We start from the raw sequence: 26,499 nt of genomic DNA, 5'->3' as shown, positions 1-26,499 counted from the left end.
GTTCTATCCCTGGTTGGGGAAATAAGATCCCAAGTGCCACATGGTGTCACCAAAAAAAAAAAAAAAAAGTCTATTTGAACTTAACTTTCTGGTAAGATGGGAGGAAGGGGTTAGATTTTTCTAAATTTTTTTCCCCTAAATGATTAGCCAGTTGCCCCAATATAACTTATTGATATCATCAAGCAGTTAACTAGTTTATCAAAATATTGTTAAAGTAGGGAATCATTAAAAAAAATAAGTTTATATTTAAAGTTATTTATTGATGTAGGGCCAATGCCTTTTGAGTGTGGAAGAGGTGAATTTAGCACCCACGTTTAAAAATCTCAGGAATAAACCTGGTTGGCCCCAGTTAGGTCATGGTGCCTCTCCCTCAGAACTATCACTATGGCCAGGAGCAGGCACATCAGAAAATGATCAGAATAGTTCTCAAAACCATTTTACAGTGAATAGTGAAGAAGGATATATTTTAGACTAAGGAAAAGAGTGTAGTGCAGGGGGGAAAATGGGCAACAATCGGTTGCAATATCTACAACATTTTATTAAAGCACAAAATTGTTGGAATTAAGCTAAATAGAGAAAACGTAGTAAATATTTACGAAAAACATTGATAACACCACTCAACTCACACACATATAACGAATGCAGGAAGGTCTTAAAAAGTTTACAAGTTGAAAATTATGGAGATTTCCTCAAACTGGATGTAACAGCTCGCTGCTGAGTATGGCATCAATATAATATATAAGATCTTTGAGAGAATGCTGTCCCCGACTCTTCTGCAATCTAGTGCCTCCTAGAAATTTGTTCCTTGGGAGATTCAGACTCACCGGCAGCCAGAGGGGACAAGTCAAGAGTTGAGATAATCTCAACTTAGGGTCTAATTTTCTTCATCTAATTGACTGTGTTGAGGTTATAGAGACACAGCCATGGTGTTTTTCTTCAGCTCATTCAAAAAGATATGAAGAATATGAACAATTTTTCACTGCTTAAAAATTCAGCACATAAAAGGCTGAGCGAGAAGTATTTGGTACTGGAACTACATAAAGTTCTATCTGATGGAAAATTATCTATGAAACTAAGATAAAACAGAGAAACTCATCATGCTGTATCTTATATTTACAGAAAGTAGGCAGAGTAGAAACTTTTATGTCAAAGTGCTCCAATTTTAGCTTAACGAGTGGTCAAACTACATTATGCTGAAGTAACCACACAACTGCCTCTAGAGCCCAGAAGAACCTAAAATCAGATTTAAAAGACAAAAGAAAACAGACTCAATACATATACAAAGCAGAGAAAAAAACAATCCCACGAGACGGTCACTACTTAGACAGTATTATATAAAGATAAGGGACACTTGGGCTCTACTTCACTTTGATGGTTCTGAATTAAAACTACCTTCCCCAAACTAAATTCAGAGGGGAAGAAACTGAGAGATTCACATAAATTTAAAACCAGTCTTGAGCTCAATAAGACAATTACTTAAAATAATCACCTCACATTTTAAAACAGATCATCTTCATCTGATTCTTCCAGGTACTTTATAGGTTTCTTTGTCCGTCCCGATTTTGCCCGAGAAGCCACAGCTGAGTCTAAATCCAGGTGGAAGTCATCGCTGTCCTCCTTGGGTTTCTAAAAGAGAAAAGCCCAAGTAGTTTGTACAATGTCAACCTGACAGCAGAATTTCGATGCAAAAAATATATCAACAGACTACAACTCAAGGAGTTTTCCACCTTCTAATGAGCAGTAAGAAATTGGGACTTCCCTGGTGGCACAGGGAATCCGCCTGCCAATGCAGGGGACACAGGTTCAAGCCCTGGTCCGGGAAGATCCCACATGCCTCAGAGCAACAAAGCCCGTGCACCGCAACTACTGAGCCTACGCTCTAGAGCCCGCGTGCCACGACTACTGAAGGCTGCGTGCCTAGAGCCCGTGCTCCAAAAGAGAACCACAGTGAGAAGCCCGCGTACTACAACGAAGAGTAGACCCTGCTCGCGGCAACTAGAGAAAGCCCACGTGCAGCAATGAAGACCCAACGCGGCCAAAAATAAATAAATTTTTAAAAAAAATAGAAAGAAGGAAAGAAATAGACTGAAGGCAACTCTCTCATTGACTAATTAGTCAAGGCATATTTAACTTTTTTACAACTAAACTACATAGAGTAAAAGGCTAACGGACTATGGGATTTAAATTTATTTCCTTAAAAATGTGCCAAATTATTAGGAGCAAAGCTTGGTTATGTGCTTCAAAATACCTACAGCAAAAGGACTGACTAGGATAAATACCTTGCTTGTGACTGCTTTAGAAATCATTTTCTCAAAATTAGAGTCGGAATCATCAGAAGTGGACGGCTTCCTTTTGCGGTGACTCTTGGTTTTCGGGGGATTAGGCTTTTTAGAGACATCAGAATCCAAGTCTGGATCCTTTTTGGTTCCTTTTGGTGCAGCCCTTTTTTTGGCCCCTGTAGTAGAGGTGGAAGACTGACCTGCAAGTGAACACAGGAATTTGTCAGGGACACTCTTAGCTGAATTGTTCCCACAGTGAACCTTCTTTAGCAACCTGTTGACTGCTTATATTTAACATAGGAAAAGACAACCTAACAGAGATGAAATGCATTAGAGAATCAAAGTATTCTTAAGCATATGATTTTTTTGTAGGTATATGCTTCATGTTAAACATTTGCAACTGTTTCTAACTCCCATCCCTGTCATAGAAATGAGCTAACTAACACCTGGCATTTTGAGAAACATGCTATTTTTAAACCTTTTGACTAGCAATTTTGATTATGAAGATCTAAAGATTTGTTTTCAGTTGGTAAAGGCTTAATTTCAATATAGTAAATTTGGGGAATAAAAATTGAAGCTGACTTGTGGCAGCCAGTAGCTAATCCCAATATTAACCCATCTCAAAGACTGAGGCTCACTTTTTGCTGCCGTCTTCTTAACTGTCACGTTCTTTTTAGGAACAGGGTTTGTGGTTTTAGTTACAGCTGGGAAATCAGCAGCAGGAGAGCTTGGAGGAGGTGGTACATTATCCTTGGCATCATCAGCGTTAAGGTCTGTTACTTCAAATGGAAAGGAAAATAATACATATAAGCAATACATGAAAATCTGTTTACTGCTTTTGTCCCTGCTCTGAATTTCTATTTAAACACAAAGTCTGTGACTTTCCTGGAATATTTCAAACACGCTTTTATAACTCTGTTCTAATTACTGAGTTCTTCATGAGCAAACAGTATGTTTTTGTATCTCTAGCACCTAGCATAGTACCTGGCAAGCAAATGATTACTTTTAGTACATTTAGTTTAAATGTAGAACCTATTTATGTGCAAAACTAAACCTAATGAACAATATCAATGTAATGCTAACAAGAACCCACATTTATTTTCAAAGACAGGACTTGGATAATGTAGGCCGGGTTAGAAGCCGGGTGGACCTGAGTGCTCCAGTAAAGCAGACATCTCACTATTTTTACTTAACATACCTGATGTGGCACTTTTCTGTGGCTTCAGTTCTTTGTTAGTATGTCTAGAATAATAATAATAAAAAAATCCTGATGACCAATTCTAAATGTGTCAAACAACAAAGAATATATCATCAGCTATTAAAAACAATCATGATAAAATCCCTATTAGAGAGGACACTTACTTTGGGGAAGTTGTGGTCCTAGGTGGACTAGCATCTGATGGGACACAATCTTCATCTTGAGTGTTTTCATCAAAATCTGAGAAATCTTCATCTGAATCCAAATCCATTGTGAATTTGGTTTTTGCTGTTAAAAATATACATATACAAAGAATCAAAGAGGATAACAGGAGAAATATTTAATCCACAGATTAATATAACATTTCCTGAAGATATAAGCTTCAGTTTAATCTTCTAAAAGATGTTTTAGTTTCTCAAAAATGTAATTACTGCTCTAAGATATAACAATTTCTGGGATTATGTGCCTTGAAATAGATTGCCTATTCAAATCTTCACTCTTCCTTACTTGCTGCTCTCCGTGGCTCTTTTTCTCGGGGAGGGACATCAAAATTACTTTCGTTACTGTCTATATCTGATTCCGAATCAGACCAGGGGTTTCTCTTTTTGGCTTTCTTGACTGGTTTAAATGGCAATGTAGTTTGTTTCTTTGTCTTGGTACCTGGAAGGGAGATAGGAATTAACCATGTTTACATATTCTTTGACTCACTTTTCTCCATCTATCATCCATCCATCCTTCAAATATTTATTGAACTCTGTGCTAGTACTGGGAATAGAATGGTGAACAGAAAAGGACATAGTCCCCCTTTCTGTGGAGCTTATAGTTTGGTTATCTAATCCCATATATAATAATAATCCCACATGGTATATATGTTTACATAGGGCATGTAGTATGTATGCATATGTATATAAATAAGAGGGTTTTCCAAGAAAGAGATGCTTAAGTTAACTAGTTGAAGGGAGTTGGATGACAAAACATTCCAGTTTAGGAAATAACATGTACAAAGCCCTGTGAGAAAACATAGTGCACTTAGGAAACTGAAAGAAATCCATTATGGCTGGAAAGCAGAAGTCAGAGGGAGAGTGGCTGGTCTTTTTTTAAAAATCTTTGGCTGCACCCCGCGGCATGTGGGACCTTAGTTCCCTGACGGACCAGGGATCGAACCTGCGCCGCCGCCTGCATTGGAAGGCGGAGTCTAACTACTGGACCACCGGGGAAGTCCCAAGAGAGTGGCTGGTCTTGTTAAGGATTTTGTTTTAAACAGGGAACCAATATGACCAGATTTGCATTTTAGAGTTCTCTCAGACTGTAGTGTGGAGATGGGAAAGGCACAAGAACAGATGCAAGATCAACAGAAGGTTACTGCTGAAGTCAAGGCGAGGGAAACAGCTCAAAGGGAACAGAATGGCTGGGCCCGAACCTCGAGGAGCATTTAATGGCTGAGTTAAGGAGGTTTAAAGTCACTAAGTCTTGTTAATTCTTTTCCTCAAATGTCTCTCATACCAATCCTTTGCTATTTATTTCCCTCATCTAGGCTCAAAGATAAGGACAGACTCCTTATTGATCTGACAGTCCTTTCTTCATATTCTTCCTTCATACACCTACCTATTTCATATCTCCTAGTTGAATCTAATCTTATCCACCCTCCTCCAACAACCTGGTTTTCTAACTCTCCATAATCTGGTTTAACTATTTTCTACTATTTTCCACTCTGTTAAGGGGCCTTCTCATCGTCCCATGCATATTATATGTCCATTTGCCTTCTCCCAGTCTAGAATACCTAAATCTTACCCAATCTTTAAGACTCTAAACCAAGTTTTACCTCTTTCACAAAGCCTCTGCAATCTACATGTACCCACACTGATCTCACCTTTCTCTAAATCCCTACAATGGCTAGTATGTACTGCTTTACCTTTCTTTCCTGTAAACCTCTTGAGGGTAAGCGCCATGCTTCCCCACTTCTTGTGTCCTCACAAGATTTGAGATAGTGATGGGAAACGTGAATGTTCAAAATACTTATCTGATTCACTGCTTTTATATGCTAATTGATTGCTAGGTAGGTTTAAAGTTAAATATGTGCTGTATTATAAGGCCAATATATAATTTTCCACAACACAGCACACACAACATACTTTTATTACTTCTTTTTAATACTAAGATGTTTCCAATTGTTTTATTCATCTTTGTATTCCCCACAGAACTGAACATTATCTATCAAAAGTAGATACTCAAGGATAGACATATACATCAATCAATGGAATAGTTAAGAATCCATAAATAAACCTTAATATTTATGGTCAATAGATTTTTGGCAATGGTGAAGACAATTCAACAGGGAAGAAGGTTTTTCAATATATGGTGCTGGGTCAACTGGATATCCACATGCAAAAGAATGAAGTTGACCCCTTCCTTATGCCATATACAACTTAATTCAAAATTACCTAAATGTAAGAGCTAAAACTAAAAACTCTTAGAAGAAAATAAGGGGTAAATCCTTTCTTTTCTTCTTTTTCGCCATGCCGCACAGCTTGTGGGATCTTAGTTCCCCAACTAGGGATTGAACCCGGGCCCATAGCAATGAAAGCATGGAGTCCTAACCACTAGACTGCCAGGGAATACCCTAGGCGTAAATCTTAATGACCTTGGATTTGGCAAAAGATTAGATATGACACCAAAAACATGAGGAACAAAAGAAAAAAAAAAGATAAGTTAGACTTCATCAAAATTAAAAACTTGTGCTTCAAAGGACACCATCAAGAATATGAAAAGATAATCCACAGGCTGGCAGAAAATATTTGAGAATCATGTATCTGATAAAGGTCTGGCATCTGGAATATAAAGAACTCTTACAACTAACTCAACAATAAAAGATAAATAACCCAATTAAAAAATGGGCAAAGGATCTGAATAGACATTTCGCCAAAGAAATATAAAAGCCCCAAAGTGGAAACAATTCAAATATCTAGCAGCTGGTGAACAAATAAATATAATGTGGTATATTCATACAATGAAAAACTATTTGGCAACAAAATAGAATGAAGTATTGATACATGTTACTACATGAATGATCCTTGAAAACATGCTAAGTGAAGAAGCCAGCCACAGAAGAACATATTATATGATTCCATTCATATGAAATGTCCAGAATAGGCAATCTAGACACAGAAAGTAAATTGGTGGTTGCCTAGAGGGAGGGGGAGTTGGGAGAAAATGGGGGGTGACCAGTAATTGCGTACAGTGTTTCTTTCCAGGACAAGAAACTGTTCTAAAACTGAGTATACTAAAACCACTGAATGGTACACTTTAAATGAGTGAATTTGGTATGTGAATATCTCAATGAAGAAGTTAGAAAAAAGTAGATATTCAGTAAAGGCATAATCAAATGGTTAACAGAATTTTTACTTCTATTTAATTTACTGAGTGAGTGTTAAGTATATCCCAGGCATGGTGTTGAACTCTAGGGATAAAACAACATGACTAAGATATGGTGACTGTCCTCAAGAAGCTTTACATATGAATATATTACATATATTAAAACCTCATAACTGGCTAGAAAGTGAAATCTAATAAACTGAACACTTTCTTTAGATCCCAACAAAGTATTTCATTACAAAATGATCTCTTCTAAAATAAATCAAATCCCAAGGACAATGTTAGGGAAGTTCAAGTATACTTCAGATTTAGCCCTTCTTCATGTACCTCAATAAGAACTTTTGAACGTCTATATGGAACGTACTAGGTAACAAACATAATTTAGTCTCAACTCTATATGATTTTCCTTAAAACGTTTTAATACCTGGTTCTCTTTTCTGTTTCTTTTCCAATCTCTGTTTTAGGCCTTCTATTTCTATCCCATCCTCTCGAGAGCTTCCTTCAGTATTTTCATTCTAAAAGACAGCAAGACAAAAATGGTTAAGTTCTGCCCGTTTATTATTTGGAATAATATAAGGTCAAATATACAAATATATATCTGTCAAAAAGTGATTTTTTTTTCTTTGTATTTTGGCTAAGAGATCTGAATAAAGAAGGGTATGGGTACGACTTTTTCAAGATACTTAAACATTAAAAAAATCAGGCTCATAAGAAAGGAAAGTTATGATTAGTTGATAAATTCCTGAGTATGGGATTAGAAGTTTTATGATTAGTTCAATTTTAAGTGGAAAAATATTTAAAGTGTTTTATGTATAATGCTTTCAAGAGTATTACCTTAATTTTTTTTTTAATTTTCTTTTCTGCCTCTGCTTTCATCTCTATGGTCACTTGGGGGATGACTCTTTTTCCACATGGAGAAGGCAAAACTTCTGCCCTTTGTGTTTTTTTCCCCTTTGCTTTCCCACCTTTCCCAGGAAGTCCTATTTGTTCATCTTGTTTCTCCTTTGCTTCAACAGCCTACAAAAGGTTGATATAAAAAAGCAAGTTTAGGGAAGAGATATGGGAACATATGTATAACTGATTCACTTTGTTATAAAGCAGAAACTAACACACCATTTCAAACCAATTATACTCCAATAAAGATGTAAGAAAAAAAAAAAGAAAGCAAGTTTATAAGCTAACAAAGACATTACAGCATCGATGCCACTTTATAGGGACAGAATAAAAGGCAACGGTTAAACTGACTTCAATTTGTTACATCTTAACATAAATTTGTGATAAGCTGTTCTATCAAGTATACCACCAACATTAAGGCACACTTTGTAAACTCAATTAAGAAATAAGAAAGGATGTGATTCCAGTAATGTACATTTATCCAATCAACTGATTACAAGCTGGACATCCAAACTGAAGTACAATAATATAAATCTACATGTTAGGCCTTTTATCTTAATTTATGAAATACTTTTTCTTATGTTAAGATAATACTGGAGAACAAACCACATTAGCAATTTTGGTAACAGAGGATCTCCTGAAACTACTGATTAGCTAGCCCTGAAGGAAACTATTTTTGTCCTTTCAGGTTTACTTGAGGGACTGGGCTCGTTTTCTTCCGTGTTTGAATTCTCTTTATCTTCTCAGTCCCAATAGGTGAAAAATCAACTCCTGCCCTTTCCCCTCTTTGTCCAAAAACTTTTAGGTAGTATGTTTCTTGGCACCATTTACTTTATTCTAACTAGTTTCTAACAATCTGTTATTTTATGTGTTATCTTGGAATGTATCTCCATGCCTCCTATATTCTATTGCCAATTGTGAAATTTCTTGACAAAGAGGTATATTGCTAGAATACATTATTTCATTAATAAAAATTCTAACACAGGCATTATAAACTACATACCTCCAGCTCTTCAACAAAAGCAGCCAAGTCTTCTTTCCACAAATCTGATGGACTCTTTCTCTTTAATGTTTCTAGCTCTTGCTCCTTCATAAGATAGTCAGAAAATTAAGTTAATTTATGTGCATAAACAGCATTTTCCCAAAGCACACAATTTACTTTCACCGTTGGAATACAACCAAACAACATGTACTATCCATCAACAACTCACTTTTTCATTTCTTAGTTTGCACAGTTCATCTTTCTTTTCCTTGGTTAGATACCAAAGAGGCATATCAAGAAGGTAGTTGAAGGTTGGTCCAGAATCTGTTACAGAGTCACTCTTTGCAGTTTCCTTTTCATTGTCACTCTCTTCATTTTCTTCTTCATCTGGAACCTAAAGGAGAAATTAAAATGTAGCTTTAATAGGAAATGTGAAACATAGACATTAGACTATACTTAGTCTTTAATAAGACAGAAAATGCTAACCAAGAAGTTACCTTTTGCTGGGCTTCTTTCCAAGCCTTCACAGGATCCGAATCATAACCTCTTTGAATCAGAACTTTAATTAATTCTTTCTTAGGCTTGTTTTCTGTTTAAACAAATGTGAACAGAGATAGTAGTTTTGAGCAATATTTTAGGAAAGGGATAAGGTTTTACCATATTAAGTGAAAAGATTAAAACTGGAGATTAAACTGTCTTCTTGCATAAATTTGTACATCCTGGTGGATAGTCAAGTCTGCTCCTAAACCACTGACAAATGTAAATTACCACAAGGGGGCAGTCAAATCATATATGAGGTAGTGACTTAATCATAACTTGAATAACAAGACAATCAAAACCTTTATTTCTGATAAATATTGACCTCAATTATATTCCCTGGTCTTCTATTTATTTATTTTTAAAATTTATTTATTTATTATTTATTTTTGGCTGTGTTGGGTCTTCACTGCTGCTCATGGGCTTTCTCTAGTTGCGGCGAGCCAGGGCTACTCTTCGTTGCGGTGCGCAGGCTTCTCATTGCGGTGGCTTCTCTTGTTGCGGAGCATGGGCTCTAGGCACGCGGGCTTCAGTAGTTGTGGCACGCAGGCTCAGTAGTTGTGGCTTGCGAGCTCTAGAGCGCAGGCTCAGTAGTTGTGGCGCACGGGCTTAGTTGCTCCGTGGCATGTGGGATCTTCCCGGACCAGGGCTTGAAACCACGTCCCCTGCATTGGCAGGAGGAGCCTCTCCCGTTGCGGAGCACAGGCTCTGGAGGCGCAGGCTCAGCGGCCATGGCTCACAGGCCCAGCCGCTCGGTGGCATGTGGGATCTACCAGGACCGGGGCACGAACCCGTGTCCCCTGCATCGGCAGGTGGACTCTCAACCACTGCGCCACCAGGGAAGCCCGGCAGGAGGATTCTTAACCACTGCGCCACCAGGGGAGTCTCCTCCCTGGTCTTTTAATTTCAACACCCGAGTGGGCAAGTTTTTAGTGCCACTCATTCAGACATTGATTTCTCTTGATTATAGTCCCCTATAATGCATTTGTTCCCTTTTTTCTATAGCACCCCTCTCCCAAAGTTTACTGCAGTCAATTTGTTAGACTTTGAGGGACACTGAGAGTTACTAGCTATAATAGAGTGAGGTTTTGAGTACCACCTTTCATCAATTAACTTGATATAGGTCACACTTTTAGGCCCTCTATATTTACTCCTCAAGAAGACTGGATAGTCTCTAGTATTTCCTAAATTCCAGTCAACTAAATACTCTACTTTTTATTTTTCCTTGAGTCATATCCAATATTACTTATTTTAGCTTTGTCTTAAGCAATATCATCTGTGAAATTAGGGGACTGATATGCCATCGTTATTGTATTTTAAAATATCCATGAAAATGAACATGTAACTACTAAGTTAAATATTTTCATGTACCATCAGAAAATGATCCTGTGATCACTGGTAACTTGTGTTGTCATGTTTTGGGACTTGCTACTACAACCCATAGTTACCTGGCTTTTCTAGTTTACTCTGGCCAGAGCTGAGCCATTTCTTTCAACCCTCCAGCTTTAGTCAAAACTGTTTTCTTCTTGGTTACTTAAACTCTGATTTAGTTGCTTCTAGAATGTCTTAAAAAAATTCCCTTAGACATGACTTTCAGTCTTGAGTATACCATTTACTTATAATATAAGCCATTTAAAATCCTCCTTCCTTTTTTTGTTTTTCTATCAGACTTATCTCTGCTCTTTATCAATCAGTTTACACAGGGACCTCTTCTAGCTCTGTTCTCTTCCTGTCTAAATGTTAACTAAATCTTGATTTCTCAATCTAGGAAAAGCTATCTCTTTTAAACTATAAATGCTAATTTAGGTATTTGAAAGAAATACCTGTACGTGTAACCAGTGGAAATAAACGGATTTTGCCCGCCCTCTCCATCATCCCTCTCACCAAAAATGTTTAAAGGAAGTGAGATATGATAGTAATTTTAGTACAGGAAGTTATTGTTCCAAAAACATACCAATGATTATTTTGCCATCTATTTTCTCTAAGATAAAGCGAGCCTGATTATTCAGTTTAGCAGATTCAGCGCCAAGCATTCCTAGAAGCCATTCTTTTCTTAATCCATAATATTTAAGCCTGAGTTCAAAGAAGTCTCTTAGAATATCCAACACTGTGTCGTATTTCTTTAAACAGCCTACATGGTCAAAAAGCACCTAGAAAAGAAAAACAAGATTGGAGTCAACAACAGATAAATTGGCTAAACTTTAATCGTTTTAGAGAAATGACTTTATCCTTTGAAACTGTAAAAGTAGCCTAAGATATCCTTTTAAAATTGATATTAATCTTAATATAAATGGAAACATACATATTTCTCATGAAACAAGACATACCATAGAGTTGCATGTGAGACTAGTTTGGAGTTTGAAGACTTTGTGTAGTCCAACTCTCTCTGCCTCTGCCAGTTTTTCTTCAGTCATCTTCACAACAAACTTCACAGTGGTGTCTGTGTGGTATTCCCTATAATCTGTTATCAGAGGGGGTGTCTTCTCAGTGCCATTCAACATGGGTTCTAGAACCTGTTCTTTATATGTCTAAAGAAAGAAATAATCCTTTTGTAAGTTTCTCAAACATAGGCTCCTGAATATTCAACAAACATCAGTATAAAAAATGTTTCCCCTATCACAAAAATCAAAAAAGAAACCCATAATTACTTACCTGGGTCCATGTTCTGATGGGAAGCTCTGAGATTTCAATGGTTGTAGAATTAAGAATAGACATTTCACCACTAATCACATACTGATTTGGAGCCAGCTCTTCAATAGTACCCTTGAAGTTCTTGTAACTTGGAAGCTAAATTAGTATTTTAAAAAAGAATATTTTCTAAATGTGATACTAAAACAAATCCCAACAGCATTAAACAATAAATCTAACATTAAGCATGAAATAAATTTTCTATTTGTCTTCTTTAACCATATCAACTGCTGAATTGAAACCAGAGGAAAACTAGTAAGGTTCCTAGTACCACAGAATAGTTACCATTGGCAAAGGTTCTTCTCCATCCATCAAACGTCTGATGTTATTCACAACTTCACGAACATCAAAGTTGGGGATTTTGCAGGACCACCCAGTACCAATTCCTTCAGCGCCATTTATCAGCACCATGGGTATAATAGGAATGTACCATTCAGGCTCAACACGTTGGTTGTCATCATATAAAAACCTTAACGTGTGATCATCTTTTGGTGGAAATAACAACCGAGCCAAAGGGCTAAAGAAAACAAAGAATGTTATTTTAGAAAAATATTGGCTTTGACACAACTTTCACGGAAAGAACATATGTTATCTCAGATATATACATGAAAATTACTTTGGCTTTACTTGCTGAGTAATATTCATTTACCAATATTATTTATTGAGTACTTTCTACATGCCAGGCACTGCAGATATAAAGCCTCAGTCTTTGAGGAGCTCAGTACAGGGAGATATTCTAGTACAGGCATTTTGTCAGGCGGTACAGTAAATGCTAAATAGAAAAATAAAGTAGCTAAGATTGATTGAGGGGATGCTAAGGAATGGTAAGCACTTTCTGATAGGATAACATTTGAGCAGAGAAGAAACTGAGAGAAAGAGTACTGCAAGCAGAGGGACCAGTAAGTCAGAGGCCCTGAAGGCATGTTTGACTATAGGCAAAGAGGCCAGGTGTGTTTGAAGCAGAGATAGTAGGAGATGGAATCAAAAGACATGGGGAGTGGGAGCACATATCATATAGGGTCTGGTTTGCTAAAATAGGGCTTTAGTTTTTCTCTGAATGAAGAAGTTGGAAGGTTCTGAACCAGAGTAACCTATTTAAAAAAAATCAACTGGCTGCCAAAAGAAAGAAGAATGGTAGAATATAATAGTCTGTATGAATATAATGAATGGGGTGGCTCAGTATTTTTCCAATGTGGAGCCCACAGGGATGCAAGTGTGGAGAAAAGGAGTCAAAGGTAACTCCAAATTTTGAGCCTGAGAATTAGAAGGATGGCTTTCCATTTACTGAGAAAGGGACTAAGGATATGGTTTTGAATTTAACGTTTGAGATACTTATTAGACATCCAGGTGGTAAATGTTGAGAGGGGACATGAAATTTAGAGGGTAGGGCTGGAGCTATGAGACTGGATGTACGAGGTACCATCCATGGATGGGAAGGCAGTATAGTTAGTGGAAAGAGGTCTGATGAAGGAGCCCTAGGGCAGGCCAGTATTTGGAGGTTGGGAAGATGAGAATGACCCAGTGAAGACTAATAGGGAGGAGAACCAACAGTCTGGTGTCTTGGAGGACAAATAATGAAAGAAGACTTTCAAGGATGGAGTGATTACCGTACTCTATGCTGTTGAAAAGTTGAATAAGATGACAGGTGAAAACTGACCACTCATAATGTACTTTCCATAGACTTGTAAAGGAAGTAAAATTTCAACTTGTGGTATTTAAGAAGAATCAAGTTCTTCTTTACTCCGGCTCAAACTCTACAGGGTTTCCCAACCTTGGCACTACTGCCATCTTTGTTCTTTGCCGTGGGGGTGCCGCCCTGTGCATTACAGAGTGTTTAGCAATATCCCTGGCCTCTGCTCACTAGATGCCAGTGGCATGGCTCCCTAGTCATGACAATCAAAAATGTCTCCAGACATTGCCACGTGTCCCCTGAAGGGTAAAATCTACCCTGGTTGAGAACCACAGCTCTATATGGAGAAAGAGAATAAAATAAAAGAAATGGGAGTAAAAACATTTATAGTTTGGCAAGGAAACAATACTTCTAAGGGATACAAAGGCTAAGCTATCAAACTGAAATAGAATTTTGACTTTCTACTCATTGCAAAGAGTAGCATAGTTAAACTTTAAAGAGCTAGTTTTAAGCAATTAATAATCCAAGCATCTGCATCAAAAATCTATTTTCCGATTAACTGGATTTTTCTATTTTTGGTCAACTAAATCTCACAATACTTCAAAATTGGAAATGGCAATTCACAAAAAAATCGGAAGCATACCCACCTGAGCATTGTGAAGATGTATCGAGGACTAGCAGAATCCTTGCCACCATGCAGCCTGGTACCAAACTGACCAATGGGCTGCAAGAGGTTCAGATTATTGCTACCCACAAAGTTCTGAGCCAAATTGATAATGGTCATCATTAGTGACATCTGTGGGTGGGGGGAAAAAGATTCATTAATCTAATCTGTAGTCTCTCGATAATAACATGTTTGTTATCATGAGTGTGTTTCACTATAATCCTGTAAGGTTTTATGAAGTGTAGATATTTATTGGCTTTTCCCAGATAAATACATGGCAGGAGTAGTACCCTAAACCTAAGAATTCTGGCTCCAAGTGCAGGGATCTTGCCTTCCAGTAATTTCTATCAAGTCCTACTCAACCTTGAAGGTATAGCTCCTCTATTCACCCTCAGCAGAATGAAATATTTCCTCCTTTGTGTGAAACACTTTGCTCATTTCTATTCTAGCATGTATCACTATTCTAAAGGGGTGTGTGTGTGTGTGTGTGTGTGTGTGTGTGTGTGTGTGTGTGTGAGATATAATCCTCTGGTTAAACTGTGATTATACCTTAAAGGTAGAGAACATGTATGATTTATCTTTGTATACTTGGTACATGCTAAGCATTCAACAAATGTTTATTATGTGAACACTTATTGAGTACCTGCTATATTTTGACTGAAGCAACAAGCAAGACAATCATTACCTTTAAAGTTCTAGAAAGTTATAGGCAATCTAATTCTTTAAAACTGTTTTACATAATAAATGCAAAAAAGCAATTTCAATTACAAAATAAAAATGAACAGGTGTATGTTTGTATTGATATAAAGTCAAACAATTTAGACATATATGAAAAATTGGAAAGTTGCCCTTTCCAATTCCCAGTGATAACCAAAGTTAACAATTTGGAGTATATCCTTCCTTTAATTATTATTCTGCCTCTTTTTTCTTTTCCCTCACCTGACAATAGAACATGGACATTCTTCAATGTTAGTACATATAGATTTACTTAAGTTATATCACTGATTCCATTCACAGATGTGTCATAATTTATAATAATTTTCCAATTGATGGACACTTTCCATGTCTAAATTTTGGCGTAACAAATTTATAGCAAACATCACTAAATCTCTTTGAACACAGATCCTTGCATATCTTTTGACCTATTATAGTATCCTTACAGGAACATTATTTTTATAAACAGATTTGTTAGGTCAAAAAATAAGCAATTTTATAGTTTGATATATTTCACCACATTGTTCTCTACTATGGATGTATAGCTTATAATTTCATCAACTGTTTGGAGAATGACTTTGCAGGTATTTCTGCTGTAATGCTTTCTGGAAACATTATAGATTATGTGTTTACCTCACCATGATGATAAGAGGACATCTCAGCTACTGACCCAGCTAACTGGGCAACCTTCACCTCTCGCTTGTCATTCCGTTTGAAACATGTAAACAAAACCTTTCTCTGACCTGGCTTCAAACCTTTAAAATGAAAGAAGTGCAAATATTAATATCCTCAAATTAACCATTTCAGGGCATTGATTCCCATCTTATGATAAAAATAGAACTCACCATCCACCATAGATGGGATAGACCTCTCATTATCAGAATTTGAGAACAGGATAAGTTCCTTATTTATGAAGTCATTATATGTCAGATATGTGGTAGTTTGCCCATATAAGTAATCCTGAGGAACCAAAGAGAGTATTACATGATCTAGTTTAAAATAAAAAATATCACTGGTCTTAACAATGCTTAATACAAAAATAAAACAAAGACACATGTTAGCATTATCACTTCTATGATAATTGTTAACTCCCTCAAAAGCAAAGAATTATGAAGTATTTTATATGTTTTAAAGACAAAATGAATTTAATTGCTGCACAATCAGGAAAAAAGTGCATTGACTCTGTAGTTTCTTTCAGGTCCAATACATTTATACAGCAGTCTAAATAAGAATAAGGATATTTATAAATAGTTATCCATTAACTTTTTAACTGAGGTACTTATTATTCAGTAACTTTAATTTGCTATAATGTCAATTCTAAAGGTAATAAATAGTACATTTTGTGAGATATATTTAACATTTTTTTACCTCAGGAAGGCCAAGTAACTTTCGTTGCCTTCTATCTTCCATGAAATGAGTTAACCATTCCTTTCGATCATCTATCTGTTTTTTGCTAAAGGCCTACAAATTAGAAGATGAAAAAGATGTCACTGGCACGAATAGGTTCCAAAATATTTCTTCTATAAAAAGTTAACAAATAAACAACAAAAACTCAGTTTCTAAAATATCTGGCTCCTTTCTTTGGGATATGCTTACTAAAAACAATCTATTTTATAAAACATTTTATTATATGAAAATTTAAATGTTTCAATTGACTAGTTGAAGCATTGATTTCTAAAACTAGAAGGTATGTATGAAATACACTCAAACTCACCAGGCTGATTGCAGCATCATCTTCAGGACCTGAATATTTGAATTGGATACGATGTCTTTTCATATCTGCAAAGTACTCTTTAGCTTCTTTTGATGTGCTGGTGCCCAAACCTACAAAACCAAGAACACCAAGTTACTACATATAATATTGTACAATGGTATATAACAAAATGAGAAGTTCTATGTGAGTTTCATTTCAAACCTTTGTAATACTTGACTTTCCATTTTTTATGATTTGGCGTAGAATTCTTCCATTCTTCAAACTCAGGAAGGCTATAGAATGCTACTTCTTGCTTGTTTTTAGACACCTGAGGTAAAAAACACATTGCTGTGGCTTTCCACACTTCTGGGTCCCCTGCATACCATCATACATCACTGGGGTTATATGTGTATCTAGGGTTGAGGAGTAGGGCCTTAAAATATCCATTATGGTATCTTAGAAATTAGTATACCTTTACAATGGGAGTGATAAATTCCTCCAGAAAACGATGGTGCAGAAGAGAGGGCCAGTTATGATGGATAAAATTAATCAGCAAGCCTTTGATATGGGAACCGTCTTGGTCCTAGAAATATTTGGAAAGCCAAAACACAGAAGAATTGTTTAGAAACTAAAAAGATTATGATCGACTTACTGGTAATTTCTCAAAATTTTTTCTATGGGGATTAAAAAAAAGGCTATTCAAATTCAGACTCACTTAACTTATATATGTAATATACATAAAATACAAACATAATATATCTTATTAGATGTGGATTAAAAATAATGAACAAAGCTCCAGTTAAGTAATTTCCTTTCATGGCAGAAAAGCAATGCAACAATAAGATGTGTTTAATTTAGGTTAACAATCTAAAATATTTGCTATCGGGCTTCCCTGGTGGTACAGTGGTTAAGAATCCGCCTGCCAATGCAGGGGACACGGGTTCGAACCCTGGTCCTGGAAGATCCCACATGCCGCGGAGCAACTAAGCCCGTGCGCCACAACTACTGAGCCCGTGTGCCACAACTACTGAAGCCCGCATGCCTAGAGCCCGTGCTCCGCAACAAGAGAAGCCAACGCAATGAGAAGCCTGTGCACTGCAACGAAGAGTAGCCCCTGCTTGCTGCAACTAGAGAAAGCCAGCACACAGCAATGAAGACCCAACACAGCCAAAAATAAATAAATAAATAAAATTTAAAAATTTAAAATATTTGATAATAAATCTGACCTGATCTGTCATAATCATTATCTTCCCATAACGCAGAGTCTTCAATGAATCTTCATCTTCATAGTTTTTCTTGTACTGAAGACCCACAATCTTGATTATATTGTTAATTTCAGCATTTTCCATTATCTGAAATGCATGTATAGCCAAAATGTACTATTTTGTTTATAAACTTTAAAAGAACAAAGAATTACAACAGTATATGTTGCTTGGGTTTTCTTGAACTCCAGTATTTTGAGTTACTAGCCTATATGTCAGTAAGTCAGAAAGATCTGTTAAGATATGCTATAGTGTACCCAATTTCCTAAAATAACAAAAAAAATCCAAGGTGTATTTCAAAATGCCCAATAAAGGAATGAAATACAAGCATGAAGTCCTGCATTATAAAATTAGATTTAGATTCTGAAGATAGTTTTTATATATTCTACCTGTTTATGAGAAGCTTCTCGAACATTAAGCATTTTTCCTCTAAGAGGGAAAACCCCGTACTTGTCTCTCCCAACCACACCAAGGCCTGAAACAGCCAAAGTTTTAGCTGAGTCTCCCTCTGTCAGGATAAGTGTACACTCAGTGGAGTTTCGGCCTCCTAAAATAAACAAATTAATATTAGCACATTTAGTTCAACCTCAAATATACTAACTCAGACATGTGATAAAACACAAATAATTTACAATTCATAACAAGTTGGCTGAGGAGTCAAATGGAGGTAAGTAATTAGATCCATAGTTTAGCTTAAGTTTGTAATAAAGTCTTAAGTTTCTTAGACTAATTTCTCATGACAATTATACTGTTGCTAAACATTCATTTAATCATATTACATTTAATATATTTGTTGGTGATGAGGTTTAAGACATGCTACCCCAAAATATGGCACCTTGGCCTACTGAATACCTTAAGCTGAGGGAATTTTGAGAAAATGGTAGAAGCAGAAAGATCTCCTGACCTCCCCGTTAAACTTCGCCCCTGAAGCATGTCGTAAGACCCTCATGAGGAGATGCCCTCTTTATACCTGGTGGAAAGGAATATTCTAATCCAAGATTGAGGGTCACCAAGAAGAATCTGAATGAAAAGGCCTTGCTAAGTTTCCCCAAGTTTACTATACTTAGCTCATAATCATTATCCTATCATATCTTTCCACAACTTTCCACTCTTCATCAAAACTAGCATAAAACCACTTAGGTTTAACCATTTCTTTGAGTCTGCATTTCCTTACAATTTTCTGGTGTCACAAAAAATCATATTAAATAAATTCACATGCTTTTTTCCTGTTAATCTGTCTTTGTCAGTTTAATTTTCAGAGATAGCCAGGAACCTAAGAAGGTTGAGAAGACTTTTTTCTCCTCTACATTCGGTAATAGATTACTGTATAAACATTCTTGTTTTATACCCCAAAATAATCATCTCAACACTACTTTTAACAGCTAAAAATTGAAATGACCCAAGTGTTCAATAACAGGGAACTGGTTGATTTTTAACAAAGTACAAATATTCCATTGAGTATTAAGTGTCAAGGGAAAAATACCCACAGTATGCTGTTAATGAATAAAACAAATAACTGAACTTCAAGATTTAAAGTTTGGAAACATGATTAAATGTGTACCTGCATCATTGGCATCATCAAGTTTGGGAATTCCTTTGATTCTGTTATGTTTTACAGCTGAACACTTCTTGTTTAACTGGACTTGGGCCTTAAATTTCACCCAGTTTAGTATGCTTTCTACAATACCACAGCCAATTGCCTGAAAATGAGAGGATTCATGTTAGGGAAGAAGAGTTCTGTCAGAAATCTGGAGTACAAATGAGCTCACACAAAAATAAAAAGAATTCAAAGATGAAAAGAGGTAGAAAAGTAATGTCTGGATAGAGGGTGGCACATCTTCCTGCCTCAGGTTACCACTACTGAGGGAGCTGGTTCCTTTGGGTTCATTCATTCAATAAATATTTACTGACTACATACTTATATTGTGCCAGGCACTGAGCTGCATGTGGAGATCTATTGGTTAAAACAAATTAGACATGGTCCTTGTCCTCAAGGAGTTTAGTTTACTACAAGGAAGACAGAAATAAAATGAGAAATTACAAGTGTGACAGGTGTTACAGATAAGTGAAAAGCATGTTATATATAGTAATGCATGTCCAGTGTTATATGGGAACAAACTTAGGGAAAGAAGTAGAAAGTAAAAGCTTTCCTAAGGAAATGACATTTAAGACCTAAAGTAGTTGGGGACTTCCCTTTGGTCCACTGGGTAAGACTCTGTGCTCCCAATGCAGGGGCCTTGGGTTCGATCCCTGGTCAGGGAACTAGATCCTGCATACATGCTGCATCTAGAGTCTGCATGCCGCACCTAAGAAGTCCGCATGCTGCAACTAAAGATTCCGCATGCTGCAATGAAGATCCCACGTGCCACAACTAAGACCCGGCACAGCATGCATGCATGCATGCATAAATAAATATTTTTTAAAAAAAGACTTAAAATAGCCAAGTGTAAAGCATTTCAGGCAGAGTAATCCTCTGCCTGAAATGTGAAAAAGCTCTAAGGAGGGGAAGAGTACTCTGCTTTTGAGTAATTTAAAGCCAGTAGAAGTGAAGCTTAGATAATGTAGGAAAAGTGGTACTGAGATGAGGTTGGAAATGGCAGGGTCTTGCAGGCCAAATTAAGGAATTTGGATTTAGATTTATGCAACCTAGTGGTTAGTTGGGGCCTTTGACTAAAACAGGAAATAGTTTTGTTTTCTAGGGATGGGGGAGTTCCTTGTATGGCGATCAGTTAGTACGGAGAGAACTAATTCAGTTTTGGATGTGTCCACTGAGAGCAACTTTAGGCATTCAATGCTCGGTAAGCAGTTAGATGGGTTAAATTCAGTAGTGATCTAAACTGGTGACATGTAATGGGTAAATATAGATGGTGTATAGATGGTGACTAAGGGCTTGGTAAGACCTGGTAAGAGGTAAGAGTTGTTTTTTTATTTCCTTTTCAGAGTGAGAAGACATGTGGGAGGAAGCTTTATTTCTGCAGGGCTGAGAAGGGCAATGGAAAATAAAGGAAGGTGCTTCTATTTTTTATTTTCCTCTAAGTACTCACAGCTTTGATGAATTTTTCACTCAACGGGCACGTTGATCCAAAGCTCTTGACTTGTAAAGTCATGTTCTCTTTTGTCTGGGAGTCGAAGGTTGGGTTTTCAATTAAGGCGTTCACAAAAATCCACATGTGATTTTTTACCTGCAGTAAAAGTTGATAATAAATCACTAAAAACTTACTCATGCCTTGCTTTATTTATAGCCTTTCTCCTCTTTCTTGACTTTAGAAAAAGAACACTGCGTTGAAGTATCATACCTGATGTGCTTTTACTGCAACACCACCCTTGTTCTTTTTCTTCACAACATCAACAAGTTTAGTCACAATCTGATCAGCTACATAATCAACATGTCTGCCACCCTAATGAGGAAAAATACCAAACTGTAAATTCATTACCCTCAAAATTATAATAATAAAACATTAAAAAAAAATCTAATTTAGCTTCCTTTATGCCAAGGTAGCCAAATATTCAAGTTCATTTTATAAATTTAAACAATAATACTTATATGTAAAGGTAAATCATGATTAATAATTCAAAAATAAAATTACCTTGGAAGTAGCAATGCTGTTGACAAAGCTGATTTGCTGAAAGCCTTTTTCACTCATTGTTAAACACACTTCCCACCTGGGGTTTACTTGTTCATGGATAATTTTCAGTGCATTGCCAGTTTCATCTACCTTATCCTTCAGATACATATCTACATAGCTACGGAATCCTTTTATCTAAACAGGAATTAAAAATAATAGTATGAAAAATTTATTTAAAGTAAATTAAAAAGTAGATTGTAAAGATTTTTCAAAACTAATGAAATGGTGTTCACTGATGGGCATAAGAGGATGGTCATTAAAAGACACAAAAGGATTTATTTAGGAGATTCTTTGAGAAAGACTTTAGTGAACTTAAAATGAGCTAACTGATTTAAAAAAATGTAGCATAATGTTTTCTTTACAGGAACATATTTGAGAAGTGGTTAAGAAAAATATATGGGATGGAAAAAAAAAAATCAGCATTGCCTTTGACAATGATCTCAATTCCCTCATTGCCCACACCCAGGAAAGTACTTACTGGAAGCTTATTTCCATTGAGAAAGACCTTGACATCTTTAGTGGATCCAGCAATATCATATGCTCTTCTAACCATCAGTGCAACAATATCTTTGTCTAGGCTTTGCATTTTAAACTTAGACAAATCAGGGTGGAAGGTAATACATGTATAATCTTCTCCACTAAAGGGCTTGAGTTCCATCTCACCAGCTCTCCCCATGTTATCCCTCCATGTCTATGGAAATAAAGAATAGAGGAGAGAGAAAAAATTCAAGTAATCTCACAAACTAGAACTAAATAACGCAAATTTACAAGTCCTAAAAAACCCTCCCAAACGAACAAAAACCAAAAACCCCCCAATATATGTTTATGAATAATTTCCCATGATGTAATAGCTTATAAATTATGTCAAACCATTAATACCAATATAAATTGCTATAGTACAATTTATAATCAAGGCACAAGATACCTATTTACTTGCCTGTTTGAACATTTTCTTGTATTCTCTACTGGCTGTTTCCACAGTAAATTTGGTACTGAATATGTTACACAATTTGGCTCCATAGCCATTTCGACCACCTGGGCAAATAAAGGTAAAATACTATTTAATTGTTCTTATCTCATTAACAGCTTTATTTCTTAATCACTGGCAATGTTATTCAATTACAGAGATTTATTTCCATGCTTTTAACCTTTATGCCACAGACAGTCATTTAAAAGATGTATTTTTTTTCAGCAACAAATATGTTTTTTATTTTCCTCAATACTCTACCCGTTACTTTCTTTTCTTCATCATCATAGTTACTAGAAGTTAGGAGCTGTCCAAAGATGAGAGCTGGGACATACATCTTCTCAACTTTGTGTTCAACAACAGGAATACCTTTTCCATTATTCCATATACTAATTAAATTATTCTCCCTAAGAAAAGAAGAGTGAAAAAAATTTTTATAAAACAGATGTTAAATTAGTGCTTAATATTTTTTAATATTTAAATATTATTATCTCTAAAATACATGAGTTCACAAGTCTCAATTTCTTTATGACGCTTTTTCATATATACCTTTTGAATGTCGGCATGCTTAGTTCCTAACACTCCTGAAATAGGAGCCAAGAGAAAAAAAATAAATCAATCCTTTTCCAACACCTGAGCAGACACTGATAATATTGAAAAAATAGGAAATTTTAAAATGTTAGGATAAACAAAGGGAAATGATTTATGCCCAATGGAAAGAAAAGGACAAAATTTGGAAACAATATTATTATATCACTTTTAAGGGGATCATCTGTACTGTCCCAGCACCCTTAGCTTTCCCACCCAACAAAGTACATTGCAAAACAAATATGAAAGGACATTATTAACTGTAAACTTCCCTGCTCGCCAATAAAATGCTAAAAATTTATTTGGACTTACTTATCTCTTAGTTATTTTAATTCTAAGAAGATAATATATTTTAGTTATAACCGGAAACAAACTATGGTTCTTATTACAAATAGTACTGAGTATTATCTACAAAAAAGACTAACTAAATCTAGCTTAACATTTTTTAAAAGACTATGATATCAAGTCCTTAGGAGCATTTGAGTACATCATTAACACGTTTCCCAAAAAGAGTCTAAAGTATAGTTTATGTTATAACTCATCAGGCTAATAACAAGGGGAAGCAACACCCTGACTACCCACAAAGGGGGACATTTATAAGCAGAAATGTTAGATCAAATTATTCTCTATCACCACCTGCTGGTTTACTATTTGAATAGCATCATGAGAAAAAGTTAACAGCTATGGACTCCAGAATACTTAGAGCAGTTAGTGGAGATGCTTACTAAAATATTTAGGGATGAAGTGTCATAAAGACTGTAATTTATTTTGAAATGATTCAGAAAAAATATAGATGGGGCAAATATGGCAAAGTGTTGATAACTGTTGGATCTAGATTGTAGGTATCATAGATTGTTCATTTTAGCCTTCTACCTTTCTGCACTTTTGCAAACTCCCATTTAAAAAAAAGCCAACTTTACTATAAATCAAAGTAAATGCAACTAACAGTAACAATGAGCTATAAAAAACAAAAGACTAAGCAAGAGACTTACGGGTCAATTGTGACTCTAATACAAGACATTTTGGGGTCCCTTTGTTTGTTGTCTGCAGCATTGACTGAAAGAAGATAAAATACACATTGGTAAAAAATTAAAGTATTTTAAAAAACATCCTTTAACTCTAAGACATAAAAAGAAAAAAATCTCAAGCAGCACAGGAATATCATTAATGAGGTTCATTTAGCAATTTTTATTCATAGGCCTGTTTCTAGGAAAGAAGTCAACTTCCTAGATTCCAGTAGACTGCCTCACCTTTGCCAACTGTTGTTTGAAAGGATAGGATTTCTGGCTACAGAGGGTTTGCTAGGAATGATACTTCTTAGAAAGGATCTGACCAGTGGACCTTTGTATTAAAGAATATACTCACCTGCATATAGCTGATTCACTTTGTTATACAGCAGAAACTAACACAACATTGTTAAGCAATTATATTCTAATAAAGATGTTTAAAAAAAAAAAAGAATACACTCACCTAGAATCTCATCAAAGATTTTGTACAAACCAGGAACAAAAGTGACTTCCCTACAGTTAATGCCAATATCTTCATCGTAAACCCACATTTGCTGGAAATAAGGCAAAGAAATATGGTTACTTTGACCATATATCTATTCTATTTTACCATCATGACTACTGTAAAGTCTTCTGGATTAGTAGGATAACATACATGATAGATTAGGTCAGTTCCAGTGACACTCCAAGTAAATGAAGTACAGAAAATTAACCTGGAAAAGTATACATTTTAACTACTTAGGAACTGCATTTAATTAGCTTGGTTTTACCTGGGTCACTGATTCCACAGAGCCAATGTAGGTGTCTGGGCGGAGCAGAATATGTTCCAGTTGTGTTTTCTTTTGATAGATTCTTTCAATAGACAGCCTTTTCTTAGCATCTTCATTTTTCTTTGTTTTGTTGACTTGCATATTGTCATCTACAGGCTGACAATTTTTTAAAAATTGAAGAGAAGGTATTTTGAGTCACGGGTTTATCAGAAACCATAAACAAAACACCTATCATAGTGATCTGCTTACACACACTATAAGAAATCACAACCTTTTAGTAGTTATCAGTGGAGTTGACATCGTTTTGTACAAACATGGCAGTTTAAGTTACTGCAGCCGGGTTCCCAGGCGTCCGTTTAAATTGACATATTATTTTGCCAAGTGTATCTGACGTGAAAATATTTTTACGTGTTAGACGCCATCAATAGCATACACCCCCTTCTTTCACCTACTCCACACATGTTTACTGAGTGCCTACTAGGTCCCAGGCAAATAATAGATTCTAATTCAGCAGCAGCAGTTTGCGAGGCTATGGGTCCCATCCTTTGGACACGTTAACGTTTTGAACACTGGAGGGATGTATTTTGAGCACCTCGGGGCTGCCGGCTGCACAGTGGGAACCCTGTGCCTTGCTCTGCACCTTCCAAGGTCAGGGGCGTTCAATCCCATTTTCAGCCCCAGGTAGAAGAGGAGAGCATCTGTCTGTGCCGCTTAAAGCCCCACGCGGACCATGATCCCACCGCTCTACTCCAGGACTAAGTGAATTCCTAGACACAGTAAAAACACACCCTAGAAGCCAGGTTAGCCGATAATACTTCACTATTAGCACAAGAAAGGGGTTTCAGCCTCTTCGCGATCACGCCGAGCCCAGGGGACCCGGATCGACGCGGAACACCGACGCCCAGTCAGCCTCTGCCGGACCACAGCCCAGACGCCTCCCTCTCTCACAGGCAGCCGAAGGGATGCCGGGCCGCGTTGAGGCCCCGCGACGCGACCCTTCCGCGAGCCGTACCTGCAGCGGTGACATCTCCATGGTGACGGTCGTGAAGGACGGCTCGAGAACCCTGCAAGCGACTAAGCCGGAGCAAATTGAGACAATCACGGAGCAAACCTCTTCTCCACAGACGTTCGTCGGTTAAGAGAGCGCTTCCACTCCGGTTTGAGCGTTCCGCTAGCCCGCCCAAACCAGGTAAGCCAATCCCTGAGGCGTTCTCACTGGCACCGATCCGAAAAGCCAATCAGAGCTGTTCTTTTATATTCACCAATGAATGACTGAGCTGGCCGGGGGCCCGTTCGAATGAACCAATTAGGCAAGGGAAGCGGGACTAGAACACATTCAAAAGGCACCACTCGGAATCGTAGCCGAGAGACGGACAGGGAATCTAGCCAATGACGGGGGCTGGCTTGTTCTCCGTGTGTAACTCTGAGGAGATCCGCTGTGGAAGTGGGAGGGGTTTTTCTGAGGTCCGAGCTGGGGTAAAAAGAGAAAAGTAGAGGGTATGTATACCTCAGGAGCTGCTAACGTCTTTCAGACCACTGAAATCTAAAAACCGTCCTCCATCCTGAGGTTTATTTATTTATTTTTTTAGCGAGAAGAACGGGAGTCCTAGCTCCGTTTCCTGAGGAAA

At 36.8% G+C, this 26,499-nt stretch overlaps 1 protein-coding gene across 1 annotated transcript; it reads right to left on the bottom strand.

Moving 5' to 3' along the window:
• Window positions 1-517: 517 nt before the first annotated feature.
• TOP2A (DNA topoisomerase II alpha) lies at window positions 518-26,040 on the bottom strand. Its single transcript, XM_012537740.2, has 35 exons — window positions 25,884-26,040; window positions 24,872-25,027; window positions 24,565-24,655; window positions 24,087-24,150; window positions 22,768-22,913; window positions 22,477-22,574; window positions 22,018-22,230; window positions 21,501-21,674; window positions 21,210-21,311; window positions 20,958-21,095; window positions 19,475-19,613; window positions 18,303-18,460; window positions 17,878-18,003; window positions 17,124-17,234; window positions 16,874-16,979; window positions 16,673-16,782; window positions 16,327-16,419; window positions 15,804-15,918; window positions 15,592-15,713; window positions 14,228-14,376; window positions 12,236-12,467; window positions 11,915-12,049; window positions 11,590-11,790; window positions 11,217-11,412; window positions 9,223-9,314; window positions 8,955-9,119; window positions 8,747-8,830; window positions 7,684-7,866; window positions 7,274-7,364; window positions 3,985-4,137; window positions 3,642-3,765; window positions 3,478-3,521; window positions 2,918-3,058; window positions 2,280-2,479; window positions 518-1,626 (listed from the first exon to the last, which is right to left on the bottom strand). Exons 1-35 carry the CDS (start codon window positions 25,902-25,904, stop codon window positions 1,498-1,500), a joined length of 4,602 nt encoding a protein of 1,533 aa, XP_012393194.1. The 5' UTR covers window positions 25,905-26,040; the 3' UTR covers window positions 518-1,497.
• Between the last annotated feature and the right edge of the window lie 459 nt (window positions 26,041-26,499).

Source organism: Orcinus orca, chromosome 19 (genome assembly GCF_937001465.1).
Source record: "Orcinus orca chromosome 19, mOrcOrc1.1, whole genome shotgun sequence".
NCBI lineage: Eukaryota > Metazoa > Chordata > Mammalia > Artiodactyla > Delphinidae > Orcinus > Orcinus orca.
The sequence above is the reverse complement of the archived record's forward strand: the minus strand, read 5'-3'. Positions and strand labels throughout refer to the sequence as shown.